Genomic DNA, 15720 nt, shown 5'->3' with positions numbered 1-15720 from the left:
GGGTCTCAAACCCGCGGGCTCAGGCAATTCACTCACCTTGGCCTCCCAAAGTGCTGGGATTACAGGCTGAGCCACCGAGCCCGGCTGCAAAGGACTTTTTAAAAATGTGAATATATACCTTCCAGGGAGTGTGATTATTTGTCTGATCATGTTAATGTTTAGCTTAGTCGAATGTGTGTTAGAAATAAAATGAGCTTTTGTCAGATTGCATAAAATTGTATGATGTTCTCAGGGGAAAATGTTGAAAAGCTCATGTGTCACCTTTTCTCAATAATTCAAAAAGTTTAGAGTTTGAAATAAAAATCTGAAAGTTTAGAGTTTTTCAAATAAAAATCAAAATTGGCTCACAAAATAAAATTAGTGTTGCTCTTGGTGTATCTTTGTTGAAGCTTATACTTTGCAAAGCCTATTTAATCTTTTAAGACATGCTTAGAACAAGAATGAGTAGAAGAAAAATTTTTATTTCAGAAACTTTAAATTTCTACCATCTGTGTTGTTTTGAAGTTGCAATAGTAATTTAAGGGCAAAATCTCGTTCTGCGTTTCTTTTTTCACTCTTTTGAGGTTTAAGATCATTTGCCAGATGTTGCTTTAACATGATCTGCATACCTGAAAATTTACTCTGTGTTCTAGGCCCTGTGCAGAATTCTAAATTAGTATATCTCCATACCTATAGAACACATAGTCTAAAACATGTACACAAGTAACCATTTTAAAAGTTAGAATGTTATACAGGTGCTGAAAATTACTAAATGCTATTTCATATGCATGTATCAGATGATTTCTAATAGTCCATAATCACAATAAATACAGTAAAATAAAATCATGATGGGCAAAGATTGCCGTAAGCCCTATGCCTTCTGCAGAAGGAAGTGGAGGAGACTTTGATAACTTTTATATTTAAACAAAACCCCAGTAGGACATTATTTTATTTACATAATAATTAAGCATTTTAATTTTGACAGAGCACCCAGTTGATAATGATGTTTGTGTTTCTGCAGGGTAGTAGAGGAGAGACAGGACCAGCGGGAGCCCCAGGCCTGCCAGGTAAACTGGTAAGTAATGTCTCATCTACTTGCTTTCTTCAAAACATGGTGCACTTTGACTAAGAAGCAAGAGGAGAAAACATCATACAGTTGTCATCAGCTGTGCTTGGTTTCTGTTGTTTTGTGGATGTGTGAAATATCAACATCTCTGACACCTTCCAAGGGTATTTCAATCCGAGTGGCTTGTGGCATACATTCTAAAACTGGGAGAGCCGTGCAGGGCCTCTGGCTGTTCTTGGAGTGGCAGGACATGAGTGAATGCCACCTTGTCCTCCTGGCGGGTGTGTATACACAACAGTGTCACTGACGGGCTTGGCGCCAAGAGCCTACTGCTGCCAAGGAGCACCAAGGGAACCGAGGGCAAGGGGGGTTGAGACTGGAGGGGACTGGTCCCTCTTCTGAGACTGTGGGGGAGACACAAACCCAGGAGGCAGGGTAACCCACCACTGGACATTTATTTTAGCTACAAGACAACATACTGAGGTTTGTCTGCTTTCTGTGCTCTCTGTGTTGCCGTGCACTGACTCTGCGGACTACTTGTTTTCCAGGGTTCTTCTGGAAGCCCCGGCCTCCCTGGCTTGCCTGGGCCCCCTGGACTTCCTGGAATGAAAGGTGACAGGGTAAGCTATCCAGCACTCCAGAAAGTTCTTTATTTGGAAGGTTAACATCTATCATGTTGAGAAACCAAGCTGGCTTTTGATCCAGTGGGAATTTTTCTAGAATTTATCATGAAGAACTATCAAGAAAGATATTTTAAATGACAGAGAGCTGAGATTAAGAAGCAAAAAAATCTATTAACAAAATAATTTACCAGAAGAAAAAAGCTAAGAAAAGAAAAAAATTTCATTGTAATTGTGCTTTCTATTTAGTTCTAAAATTTTCATTCCTGCTAGTCACATTTACAGGGCTGTGATCAGAGTGCCCCAAGTTATTGGAGACTCTTGGGGGCTTGTCAGCTTCTCCAGATCTTCCCTTGATTATTGTCTACAAGTTTAGTAAGGCTCATTTGAAATTAAACACCCCCGAATACTGAAAAGTGTTATGCTCCATTTATTACAGGGTGTGGCTGGTGAACCTGGTCCAAAGGGTGAACAGGTAAGTTCTATTATTTGATTGGTGTGAAATGCAGTGTTTGATCTGCATCTTCACAAGTAGGGTGGGGGGAGCACTTGGTCTGTGGGTTTGATTAAAATCACGGGGACGGGCATTGTTTCTCAGTGTGACAGATGTGTCGTAGTGCATTTGCTCTGTAGCCTTAGCTGCTGTTTTAGGGAACTGGAGCTAACTAGGGCTCTGCCTCCAGACCTGCACGCTGTCTCTCCCTTGGAGAGGGTGGCCTGTCTCTGGTTCACTAGCTCAGTTCACCCTTGTCTGATGGGGTCTTCTGTGGCTCATCCAAATGGTCTCAGGTTTTCTTGATCAAGACCTCAGCAAAGAAACTGCATACATGCCTTCGATTCAACCCTTTCCCTGGGTTCCTCTTTCTGCTGTAAGAGCCCTTTCAAAACCAATGTTAGGTAACAGTTATAAAATTGCTGAACCCGGGCATTGATCCTCCCTTTCAGCTGGAACTCAGCCTTAGCCCCTAGCTTTTCTCCCTGCTGTTTTCTGATCTGGTTCATCATGGACAGCTAGGTTGGAAAGCCACTGAGTGCATTTTGTATTCTGAGGTCCTGGGAACTCTGTGGGCACTTCTGAATGCTTATCAATGTTGGTTGGCTAATGTTGGACCCTGGGACTAAGAATTTAAAAATGTGACTTTCTAATTTTTAGGGTGCCTCTGGTGAAGAAGGCGAAGCAGGAGAAAGGGGGGAACTTGTAAGATTTTTGTGTTCTGGTTAATGATGGATCCTTACCAATTTCGAGCTGTATTTGAAGCATATGTATGTCTGTGTGTGTGTGTGTGTGTGTGTGTGTGTGTGTGTGTGTGTGTGTATTCTTCTGACACTTATTCTTACTGCCTTCTTTAAAGGCTGAGATGTTTCTTCTATAAGTTAACAAAAGACTCCCAGAATTGCTGCCAATATCAAGTAAAGCAGAGAGGAAACATGGCAAATTTATAGACCTGGCTTTAAACTTTTGGAGAACAAAAAAAAGTAAGGAAAGTATTTCCTTATAGCTGGTGAAACCTCTTGGGGCTTTACATCTAGACATCCAAGGTGGTTCTTAAATGACTATAGAAAGTCTACAAATAGAGCCTATCATGAAAACTAAGGTGAAGTTTTCTTATGGCTAGCAGCAGCTCACAAATCTGATCAAGGGTATTCTCTTTAGTCTAAACCACCTCCCAAGAAACGACCTCCATCTCCAGAGGATGCCACTAGTGAATCTTCGGGAGGGGCATAAAAAGAAAAACAAGTCATCTTTTCTGCCAGAGCTTCTGGACTTGTTAGCTACCATGATGGCTTTGACACAAACAAACATGACCTAATGTGGAAACTCATGTTTTGGTCCTTTGGGGTCAGGGAAATACTTTTCTCATAAAATATAGTGCTTATAGTGCAGGAAGAAATTCTGGTAATGTTTTATTCAGATTTTTAATTTAAGTGTAACATTTAAATTAGCCAAAGCCTCCCAACTATTAAGTAAATTCTTAAGAGGATTATTCCAATTTCATTTTCTGTTGAAGGCGTTCATTTTTTTATTGGTGAAAATGATGTTTTGTAGTGGAGTGTAACTGATGTGCTATCACTTGAGCTGAATTTATATCTAGAATTACTGGTGGGAGATTTTCAAATTTCTTTTAAGTGTAAAAGCATGCATATTTGGTTCAATTGGCTTTTTAGGATGAATTTTTAAATATTGTTTGAGTTAGGAAAATGAAGTCTTTAGGTTTACATGTCTATTATATTTCATAACAGAATGCTATTGTGATATCTTTTGCCCTCCACATCTTTAATGCTCAACACCTAGCATTTCAGACCTGGATAGAAATTTGGAGAGCCCTGTTATTTAACAGATGAGTTAGCCAAGTCTAGGAAGTTACATAGCTTACAAAAAGTCACCAAGTTAATTAGTAGAACTGGGACAGGAATTCAAATGTTGAGTTTAATATTTTTCTGCACTGCCAGTGTTAATCTGGTCAAAGCTTTCTATATTTCAGCAGCACAATAACCTTCTTAATGTTTTTAGGAAAGTGTCAAATGTAAATGCATTGTTCTAATATATATATATATATATTTTACAATTTAGGGAGACATAGGATTACCTGGCCCAAGGGGATCTGTAAGTATAATAATCAGTAATGATGTACAAATTAAAAATATCAATAAAGCTGTAGAAAATGTTATGCTCTGCTTTATGAAATCATTTTATTAAATTTAATTTTAGAGGACTTACACTGAAGGAAATAAATGTCTAGATTTATTCTTTAGGTAATGGATTAATTCAATAGAAAATGACCTCACAGTGTGTAAATGGATCTACCTTTTGATCTCACTACTCTAAAGGAAGTTTTCTTTTCATATTATAAATGGCTCAATGAGTATACGTGGTAAGACTCTAATTTCCTCCCCAAAAGGTTCATTTTTAATGAACCACCTTGTGCTTTGTGGTGTCACGGGTATGATTAAATTTCGTTGGCAGTTGTTCCATTGCAAAATATTTCAGCAATTGTCTTAATCTCCTGTGTGTTGTAGTTGGGGAAGTAAGATAAAGGCATAAAGAAAATATAATAGAGGATTACTGGAACTAGAAAATGACCATCTTATTCAATTTTTTCATTTTACAGAAATTAAACTGATGCTTAGCTCTTAGAGATTAAATGTATTCAGAATTAAAGACCCAGTGAGTAGGAACCCTGAGATGACTTGCTAATTTGAAAGGAATGTTCCTCTAACACAATTAGAAACTTAGGAAAGTGTAAGGAGGAAAGAGAGCTCAGAGTTCAGTCTCAAATGTTACCACCAGAGCCTCCATGAACCTCCAAATCCTTCCTGTTTCTGGAGTCTTCCCCATTCCTCTCTGTCCCTGCCCAATATATATCCTCATGGCAGACAGTGTTAATCTAGATTTAAAAAAGATAAAACCTACCGTGTACTCCTCTTTTGCTGAAAACCCTTCAGGAAAGGCATCAGATTCTCAGCGAGGTATACAATGCCTTTGATGAGGTGTTCTCCAGCCTCATGTCTGGCATGTCTAGAATGTCATATATGGGCAGTTCTTTTTACAACCTGTTTAACTTTTTGTTCTGTTCTCCTAGTCTAGAACACTCTTCCCTTTTCTTGGAACAACTACTTCCTACTTAGGAGCTGACACCCATGCCCAGCCCCACTGTCTCCAGGAGGACCGCCCCCAGCCCTAGTTAGGATGCTAGTTTCAGGCTCCTACACACCATAGAGATGGATATTCTTACGGTGTATTAGCTCATCAGCCTCTAACTGCTGTGTCTCTAGCTTCAAGTAACATTTTATGCCTAGGAATTTTGAACAGAACTGGTTTAGGATTGAGAAAAAGGTCAAGAGTAAAAGTTGATAGAGTTGGTAATAGAAATCCAGCTTTACTCTAGAAAGAGTCATGTTCAATAACAGAATTCCATTGAATGAACCGTACAGTGGTCCACACGAGTCAACTGCATTCAGATTTGCATATAAGATAAGAAATGAGCCTTGGCCTTCTTCCCTAGCTGAGTCACACCTGAACTGCCTGGGTGACATTGATGAAATGGAAGTGCATTGTCTTGGAATCAAGGAAATGATCACTACATAGAGATTCAGTCTATACCACCCTGAACATGCCCGATTCCGTCTGATCTCTGAAGCTAAGCAGGGAAGGTACCTGGTTAGTACTTGGATGGGAGACAGAGAGATTTGCACTGTCCTCTTGATTCTGGCACAGACACACACGTTGAGGAGGAGAGGCCTGGAACCTGACTCCTGCTTGTGCATTGCCATTCCTCTGTGGAGGAGTCCTTTCCCACAGTCCCAGGGCCCTTGTGATGTCCTGGCCACATTGCCCTATCTCTTCATCGAGAAGCTTGTGTCCCTTATTAGGGCAGCATTTCCACATTGTTGCAGGACAGTGCACTCTGATGTGGTATCCTCCGTGCTCTCCATGTTCTTTAGTGCATTTTGGGTTGGTTCTGTCTTCTCAGAAGCTGCTACTCTTTACTCCACAAGCACTGACAACTTGCAGCCCCTTGTCATGTACCTTTGGCTCTCCCCATTACACTGTCTTCCAAGAAGTCTTTGAAGCCACAATTCCTTCATAGATAAAATTTTGGCAAGTCGACTTAGATGAATATCAATTTTTTTGCCTACTGAGAGATTAGAAGAAACTTTTGCTGAGTTTTATTTGGATGTGTCTAGTGAAGGCATCACTTTACTACGTTTTCATTTTAAAGCATTTGAGTGTCTGAGAGCTGCTTCTAGACAGATGTTGCACATGAAAAAGAAGTAGATTCAATTACTTTACAAACATTGAGTCTTGAGAACTGGTCGTCCCTCATGGCTGTCTGTTCTTTCATCTTCTCATTCTTATCTGGGACAACAGCACACTGGGCACACATTCTACCAGAGGAACTGGACACATTTTCAGTGTGTTCTGTTATTGAACATGACTCTTTCTAGACTAAAGCTGGATTTCTATTACCAACTCTATCAAATAACAAATAATAAAATAACAATAATAACAAAAAGTGAATTAATTTGACCTTTTTTTAAAGCAGTTATTATAGACGAAGATTCTTTAAACTACTTTAGTGATCTGCTTTCAGAAAAAAAATCTTGTATTTCCTTTTTGCTAAAATAACAAGTGGTTTATTTTTAATTTCTTTAATATTTAGAGTTTTAACTTCCATAATACTTAGATAAATATTGAACTTACTTGTTTTGGTTGAATATTCTCAACACATCATTTTAAATGCTGCATTTTAAGTGCATTGCTTTAGTTTATGTTATTGTTTTATAATTCCTGGATCCATCTGGTGTCTTCACATTCTTCAAGAAATGTTGTAAAGGCAAAATAACTTACAGTCACAGAAGCAGCTTTGCTTTGTGCTTGCTGCATTGGTGATGTGCAGAGTCACATCTTGTAGCCTCCGTGGCCTTTGTGTGACCAGAAAATGCTAACAGGCCTTGTTAAAAAGTAACTTGCTCTTAGGAAGTGGCTTAAGATATGGAGACTGTGACTTAAAAAAAATGTCCTATCCCAGTGAACAATAATAACTATACCCAAAATAAAGACATCTAAACGTTTGTGTGGATGGGAAACCTAAGGGACTTTGAGCTGTGTGGCAGTCTATGTCTTCACCTTGTGGTCAGGGTGAAGCTTGCGGGCTTGTAACCTTGAGCTGTCAGGAGATGGATGGAGCACAGGAAACCCCAGATTCACATCAGTATTTGTGTTCATTTGAAGCTGACGCGTTCATTGCTCAGCCTTGGACTCATAGTGCACTTTTGTTCCAGGTGGGCAACCCTGGGGAGCCCGGCTTAAGAGGGCCTGAAGGAAGTCGGGGCCTTCCAGGAGTGGAAGGACCAAGAGGACCGCCTGGACCCCGGGGCATGCAGGGGGAGCAAGGTGCCACCGGCCTACCTGGTGCCCAGGGCCCTCCGGTGAGTGGCGGTTAGTCCTGGAGGCTTTCTCTTGGAGCCTCCATCCCTCGCAGTGGGGTTAGACTGGACATAAACTTCCAGCACCTCACTCCTTCAGTTTACAATGGGACAATGTTTTCTTTGTGATGTGTGTGTAAACTTGCCTTTTTCTTTTCTATCCAGGGTAGAGCACCGACAGACCAACACATTAAGCAGGTTTGCATGAGAGTCATGCAAGGTAAATAAATCACATCGGTTTGACTTTTTTTTTTTTTTTACCCTAAACTCTTGCTTCTTTTTTTTTTTTTTTTTTGAGTTGGAGTCTCACTCTGTCGTCCAGACTGGAGTGCAGTGGCCGCTCCCGGCCACCGCAGCCTCGACCTGCTGGGCTCTGGTGATCTTTCCGCCTCAGCCTTCCGAGTAGCTGGAATTACAGGCATGTGCTACCACGCCTGGCTGATTTTGGATTTATTGTAGAGATGAGGTCTCGCTGCCCAGGCGGGTCTCAAACCTGCGGGCTCAGGCAATCCACTCATCTCAGCCTCCCAAAGGCGCGGGATTATAGGCTGAGCCACCAAACTCAGCTAACTCTTGCTTCTTAAGGTCTTATTTTTGTAGGTGTGCAAGAATAAAAAGTAGTGTTTTTTAAAATATGCTCTAAAGGTGGGAAATTTTGAGTAATATCAATGCCAATTCTGTTTTATCCAGTTGTTGCCATCCGCGATAGTTACAGCCTTAAAGTAAAATATTACCTTTCTGTGTTAACCTACCTTTCTTTTCTTCTGTTTTTTTTGGCCAAGGGAGCTAATTTATAAGAAAGTGTACACACACACACACACACACACACACACACACACACACACACGCACACTTTTTTCTTTGGAACACAAATTTTCTCCCCGTTACACACTTAGTGTGTATTTGGTACTGACTGAAGCTCCTCCAGGTCATGTGAGAATCCAGTGACAGAATCCATCATCTCCAATCATGTACCACAATGGAAACACCGACAACTCTCATCTTAGCAAAACTGTGATTTGTTTTCACATTTGTTAGCCTCGATCCAAACTCATTGGTAGCTATGGACGTTGTTACTTATTTCAAAATGGGTCTAGTTATAAAATATACAGAAAACAAAAATATGCAAATACCCTATAACTGGAGAGATACTATAATGTTGGTGCCTTCTAACAGCTAATTATAGTATTCTGGTGTAGCTAACACTGTCATGAGCAAATACTCTTCTTTTGTGTCTAGTTTGTCTAGTAGGCTTATGGAATTTTCCAGAACCAAATGGGAGTGAAACGATCACTTCTGTGTTTGAAAACCAATATAGGTCTTTTCATTGCAGACATCTTGTCTTGAAAGCCTACTTTAGCTTTAAACATTATATACATAGAAAATGATTTTATGCTCTTAAGGCAAATTTAGAGTACTCACATTTAAACAATTGTAAAATGTTGGTTAAAATTTTGTTTTCAATTTATGTTCTTCTTCGTACCCTAATTTAAAAAAAAAACAAATTGCACTGGAATATTTTCCTCAGAGCACTTTAATGGGGGAAATCTCCTCATGCTCCATGACTTTAGTGGGTAATTCTGAACTTATTAATAATTCCTGAAAATGCCCACACAGTTATTAATTTTTAAGACCGACTGTGACCTTTCCCAAGAAAAAAGTTATTTTTAGTGTTTGTTGTCTATTCCAAGCATGAAAAAAAACCTCTGAGAGGGAGGATTTATAAGAAGCCGTGAATCCTTGGGGTAGTCCAGGTTATGTAATATCTTTAAACTAAAAATGTGAAACCTGTCTCAAATGATATCTGAACCACTCCTGGATAGTGCCCCTTTTTTTTTTTTTTTTTAGGTCCTTGGCTTTTAAAAAAGCTTCTGGATGTTGGTGGACTTCCACCTCTGTTTAGAGACTCATTTTTCTTTCTATCCTGGGCTTTCAGATATCTAGCCAGGATTCAGGTGACACTCTTCCAGAACGTCCCTCACCCAAAGCCTGCAGTTTGAGTTCTTTTCTTTTCTTTTTTTTTTAAATCTCCCCACCCCCTGCTCTATCTCAAAGCAGCAAACCAAATATATCCAGTGAGAGCAGAATCACACAGCCCCAGTCCAGCTTCCTGGCTGGACACCGGCAGTAAAACTCCTACCTTTATTCATTCCTTGCCGCCAGTTTTGAAACTCTGGTGACACATTTAGAGAAAGGACCTTGGAATACTTCTCTTCATGTGAATCACTGCATGTTCCTGACGTTTCTGGGTTGCTTTGTTTTATTATCTTCCAGAACATTTTGCTGAGATGGCTGCTAGTCTCAAGCGTCCTGACTCAGGTGCCTCTGGCCTCCCTGGAAGGCCAGGCCCCCCAGGACCCCCTGGACCTCCTGGAGAGAATGGTTTCCCAGGCCAGATAGGAATCCGTGGCCTTCCAGGCATTAAAGGACCCCCTGGAGTGCTTGGTTTGAGGGGACCCAAAGGTAAGTCATCTTGCCAGGTGGAACCAGAGAGCACCACTGCCCTTTCCAGGTGTGTGATGCACCCCAAACTCAGGAAGTTCCTGCCCTACTGTGTCTGTACATCCAGAGGATATAAGGGGGTACAGAGTCTTTTCCCCAGGGGTGATGGCAGAGACCGAAAACTGCTGTGGAATGTTCTCCTGACCTGCTGTGACACTGCAGTGGCCAGTACTAGGCTTAGGAGGCCTGGTCTTTTTCAGTCACGTTCTACCTCAGTCATAGCTCACAATAAACTTTATGGAATCTGGTAAAGAATCATTCCATTGTCTGTAATATTTGAGACCCTAAAGACATTGTAGGACTCTTCTAACAAGCAACTATCCTCAGAATGCTTATATTTGTTATTTAAGCTAACACCATTTGTTAGAAGGACATAAGAAAATTACATCATAATTTTAGCAAGAAACATTGGATGTCTAGTTTTGAGGCATTTTTTTTTCCAGCTCTGAAGTATAGTCTAACTCAGTTACCTCTTTAATATGTGAGACAGGTTGTTTCTTCTATTTTTATTTAAAGCAAGTGAAGACCTTGCATCCAGTATTTAGCAGAAAAACGGGATTGTGAGTGTGTTGGGTTCTCAGCAGGACTGGTAGAGGTTTAGGGCAGTGGGTATTTCAGCCTGCAGTACCCTGGATTATTTACAGAGAGGACTCAATAAGGTGAGGGGTTTATCTATCATGACGAATGACTGACAGCTTTCCGGGGAACGCAGAGAGACGTGGCATCAAAAGCAAGAGAGGGCATTAAAAAAAAAAAAATACCATAGTGCTCCAATTAGGGATAAATACTGTGGTGTGAAGGTCAGGGGGTGAGCGGGCTGCCTTTTTGGATTTGCAAATCAACTGCTGATGCTGTTGACGGACTATACCCTCAGCTGGAGCAATTTATTTAATTACATTTGCAGGGTTTTTTTCCCCCTTTTTTGAGGTTTGCAAAGCTGCATGTTAAAAATGAGCTCTAATGGGGGCTCCTTATAAGGCTGGCTCTGTCTCAAAGCGTTCAGAGGCTGGACAGCTGCAGAGAGCAAGCGGAGAGTGGCACTCCCCTAAAGAGAGCAGCCCCTAATCGCAGAAAGCACCACACTCACTGCCTCGGTCCAGCTTCTGGCCATGGTGCCGGAACTCCCGCTGCAGGTGCCCACTCTAGGGTCAACCCAGCCCCTTTGTAGCCATGTCTGAGAAACCCCAAGGCCCTGGGGGATTGCTAACCTCGTGGAGTCTGTGGGCCTACCCCTTTGGGTGCTGAAGACTCAGACTTTCCTGAGCTCACTGAGTAGCAATGGTTCCAGAACTTGGTCCCTGGGGCAGTATGTCACCAGGGACCGTGGGAGGAATGCACATTCTCAGCCCACCCCAGGCCCTCTGGTCAGCAGCTCTGGGGGGTGGGTCTCACAGCCTGGATTAACAAGCCCCACAGGGGGTTCTGATGCAGTTAGATACCCTGGTCTGGAGCCACCACTCATTTTTCTACTGCAAGGGGACACCGTTGTAAGACCTGAGAGATCACAGTCCTGTTTTCTTTGGTTAACAGGCAGTCTCCATATCTGAGGCAGAGCTTACCTTTGTTTGAGTTAGCAACAGAACCCTCTCTTAAAAAATGGTCCCCTGCTAAGCCAGGAGGAGGGTCTGTCTGAAGCTGGCTTTGTCAGCTTGCAGGACACAGGCTCACCCGAGGAGCCTTAAACTGCCGATGTCTGGGTCCTATGCCCAGAGACTCTGATTTACTTGTCCTGGGTGTTGGGATTTTAAAATATTCCCTAGGTGATTTTCATGTGCATCTAGGGCTGAGAACCATGGAAAACAGAGTTGCCTCTTGGGAAGCCTTGGCAATGTTGTGCTGTGCTCGGTGGGAGCGGGTTGGCTCCAGATGAAGCTTCTTTTGAAGAAAAGTTAACTTCTGTATTTGGAACCTGGAAAATGTCTCTGTGATGAAGATCATTCACCAAGCAAAGCTTGATTGTGTGAGGCATTTCCCCCTAATTTTTATTCAGTGTTCATGGCATGATCTATAGGGGATGCCAAAAAATGTATACACATATTAAGAGATGTTATCTATGTATTACTTTTCAAAGTTGAATTAAATTATGGTAGCAATGTGTAGTATGACATTTGCTCAACCGTGTTTCTGCCATTTTCTTTGACTGTCCGGCCTGTCGCATGGTGATGCTATCATTCATTTGATTAATGTCATCTTTTGAGCAAATGTCATACTAAATTGCAGATACTTTTTTTTGGCACCCCTATATAATCTGAAGTGATGGAATCTTTTTATTTTTTTTCTGAAGCCTCCTTTCTCCCTGTTCTTCTCCACCCCTTTCTCATCACTGGATTCCTCTCAAGCAGTGTCTTCTTTCAGTTTTACTTCTGAGAATTTGGGGTAGAGGCAGGAAGGAGTGAGCAGATTTTCTTTTCAATCAACACTGTCATACATTCGAAGATGCATGCTTCTAGGCAACTGGACTTGGTTTTTCTCATCCCACCATACACATGATCAGTAGCATTTAATAGGAAACACAGGGCTTTCTATTATCCAAAGGGTTACAGCTCAAATTTTCTCTGAGAATAAACACCACACCATTTTGAAACTTAAATTTCAAAGCCAATTGGAGAATGGGTGTGCTTTCTCTCCCCTTTCTAGTAAAGAAGGGATGGTATGAGACTGGCTCTACCATGCAGTCACTTTGAGAGCCTTTTTCCAGAGAAACTTCCACATAAATAATAAGTCAGTATTACTATGAGTGTCTTTAATAGTCCAGGTTATGTCGTAGTCCCTGTTGGCCTCTTAAAAAATACTCTGAAAAGCACAGTAGATCATTTGTAATAGGAGCTAGTAGAACTGTGCCTCAAATCACAGTCAAATCTTAGATCATATCTATATTTTTTCTGTTTTCACCATGTTTTATGCTGTTTTCACCATGTTTTATGCAGTATTGTATACACATGCCAGGCCATGGCCTGTGCTGCAGGCACGTTTTGCATATATACTCAAGCAGAAACACAGGAAGTAGCTACCTGCTCTTCTGTTCACTTTGCTTAGGATTACATTAGTCTTTCATGTCATAAATATTATTCTTAAATGTTCACAGTTTGGAATAATTGTGAGTCCTTTTGCATAAGACTGTATATCTTTAGAGACTTTAGTGTGAATCAAATAGACTTGGCAATATGTAAGTGAAGGTTTGAGAAAATACACATCATAATTGGGACTAACAGCTTTTTTAGCGTTCATCTGCTCCTATGGTGACAGAACATCAATTCTAGTTCGTGAATCCATGAAAGCCATGAAATAAAAGCCTCGGAGCCGGGAGAATTGCCGCTCTGTCCCAGATGAGCTGTTTTTTCTGCTCAGAGTGCATATTTGTCTTCATCCCTTCTTGAGAGCTTCTTTGACAAGCTCTTTGTGTGTATTTTTGACCGATGTAGGGCATTGAGCTGGTTTTTGTGCGTCTCAAGGGAAGACACAGCAGGTTGGAAAGGGAGGCTGTCCCCATGCTGGAACAGCCCCTGCCACAGGGCTTGCTGCAGGGCGGTGGTCTGCGTGGCACAGTCTGCCTTGGAGCTTGTCTTAAGTTTGTTTTCTGTGCGCGATGCCAACAGACAGCATCATAACTAAAGCAGCGGTCTGTTCCTCGCAAGCAATGTTGGACGCTGGTGTGGCGTCCTGCCAGAATGTGTAAACAATCTTAACTTTTCTGATCAGTGTGAAAGCTGCATTTTAATTTGTCATCTTCATCTCATATCTCCAGAAGACATGGCACATTTGCAGACTCTCTCCTCATCACTAGCCTGCAGAATTACTGTGTCATTTACATTGCCAAGTTAACAAGGATGTGTAAGCTCTTAGTTTTTAAAATGCTAATTGTCATATTGTCTTAATGTAGAAAATTCATGATGAGTGTTAAAGAAAAATTAGGTTATATAAATATGAGTTCTACCTGAGTTACCTTACATGGCATTCATATACATTTAAATTGTTTTGAAAATGTCGTTAGCCATCATAAAAACATTCATCGAAGGACATTCACAGATAAGATCTAAGTGTGGTGACTGTTTAAATATTCACTTCAAAATCAGAGGGTTTTGGCCATTTGACTGAGTGCAGATGGTTGTACAGATATTCCTATTTTTGTTATATGTGCGACTTTGTTTTTAAAGTTATAAAAAATTTAACTCAATATTGAATGAGGCTGGGCTGATAAAAACGCTTGGAAAAAATGATTATGTACAGACTTTGTTGTGAAATGCCATTGCGTTTTTTAAAAACGTAGAAGAAGAATAATCTAGTACTATACTAATGGGATGGTAGAATAATACCTTCAATAAAGAGCAGTAGAAGTCGTTTAGGACCAGTTAACTGAGGTATCAGGGCATTTTGTTAATGAGGCCACGTTACTGGGTTTGGTCTCTGTAGGGGCTGGGATAATGAATGCACCTTTGTTCTGTGCTGGCTAAATCCCCAATTTCAGTCAACTGCTTTGTAAGTGTCTCGCAAACACACAGCGTTGGCTGCAATCCAAAGTATATTCCCTATATATAAAATGAGTTGGTTGTGAAATGTAGACTCTGTGACAGCACATTTTTCAATTTAAAAATTCATTAATTGATTTTTGGTAATTCTAAACGTATATTGTTCAGTCATTTTTAAAAGTACAAAGAGGTATTTTGTGAAGTTTCTTCCACCCTTCCCCGTGTCTCCCATCTGTCTGGTGTCCTCTATTCTTCCCACTATACAGTCACGGTTGTTAGTCCTTACAGACCTTTACAAACAGTGATAGAGAAAGGATGTAAGAGCACCCATTTTCCCTCTTCCTTTCAAGAACAAATCGTATTGTACTTTAGCAAGTTCTTAATTTTAAAACTTAAAATTAAATCTGGACCTTGTTTTTTTCAGTTAACAGTGTATCCTGAAGGTTGTTCTGAGGAGCATCCTGGCTCTTCTCAGCTGTATAGTATTCCATTCTGTGGAAGCATCGTCATGCGTTTAACCTTTTCATGGACATTTCGATTCTTTCCAGTCTTCTGCTATTACAACAAGGCTGCAGCGAACAACATTGTACATATTTCATTTTTGTAGAAAATACCAACAAACTATCTCTGTCTACACCTCTGCCTCTACTTCTAATCTCTATGATAAATTCCTGGAAGTGGAATTACTGGGTCAAATAGTATTTTCATTTGAATTTTTTTTTTGAGTTGGAGTCTCACTCTCTCACACAGACTGGAGTGCAGTGGCATGCTCACAGCCACCGCAACCTCAACCTGCTGGGCTCCAGCGATCCTTCTGCCTCAGCCTTCCAGGTAGCCAGAACTACAGGCAGGTACTACCACGCCCAGCTGATTTTTGATTTATTGCAGAGACGAAGTCTCGCCAAGTTGTCCAGGTTGGTCTTGAACCCACGGGCTCAGGCAATCCACTCGCCTCGGCCTCCCAAAATGCTGGAATGACAGGCTGAGCCACTGAGCATGGCCTGAGATTTTGATAGCAATTGTCAAATTCCTCTCTGAGGAGATTGTACCAATTGACAATCTCATCAGCAATGCGTAACAGTGTGTGTTTCCACAGACTTGCTAGCATATGTTTGATTAAACTGTATAATTTTTGCTGATCTTATAGGTTAAAATAGCA

At 41.0% G+C, this 15720-nt stretch overlaps 1 protein-coding gene across 1 annotated transcript in view; it reads left to right on the top strand.

Moving 5' to 3' along the window:
- COL9A1 (collagen type IX alpha 1 chain) overlaps positions 1-15720 on the top strand; it is an 88710-nt gene that overhangs the window by 56162 nt on the left and 16828 nt on the right. Inside the window, exons 28-35 of the mRNA XM_008061722.2 lie at positions 1001-1054; positions 1594-1665; positions 2105-2140; positions 2819-2863; positions 4238-4270; positions 7450-7596; positions 7759-7813; positions 9868-10056. Coding sequence (XP_008059913.1) covers positions 1001-1054; positions 1594-1665; positions 2105-2140; positions 2819-2863; positions 4238-4270; positions 7450-7596; positions 7759-7813; positions 9868-10056 — 631 coding nt within the window. The remainder of the gene's footprint in view (positions 1-1000; positions 1055-1593; positions 1666-2104; positions 2141-2818; positions 2864-4237; positions 4271-7449; positions 7597-7758; positions 7814-9867; positions 10057-15720) is intronic.

This window comes from Carlito syrichta, unplaced genomic scaffold (assembly GCF_000164805.1).
Source record: "Carlito syrichta isolate Samal-C Ts95f unplaced genomic scaffold, Tarsius_syrichta-2.0.1 Scaffold305546, whole genome shotgun sequence".
Taxonomy (NCBI): Eukaryota; Metazoa; Chordata; class Mammalia; order Primates; family Tarsiidae; genus Carlito; species Carlito syrichta.
This window is presented reverse-complemented; position numbering and strand designations above follow the sequence as displayed.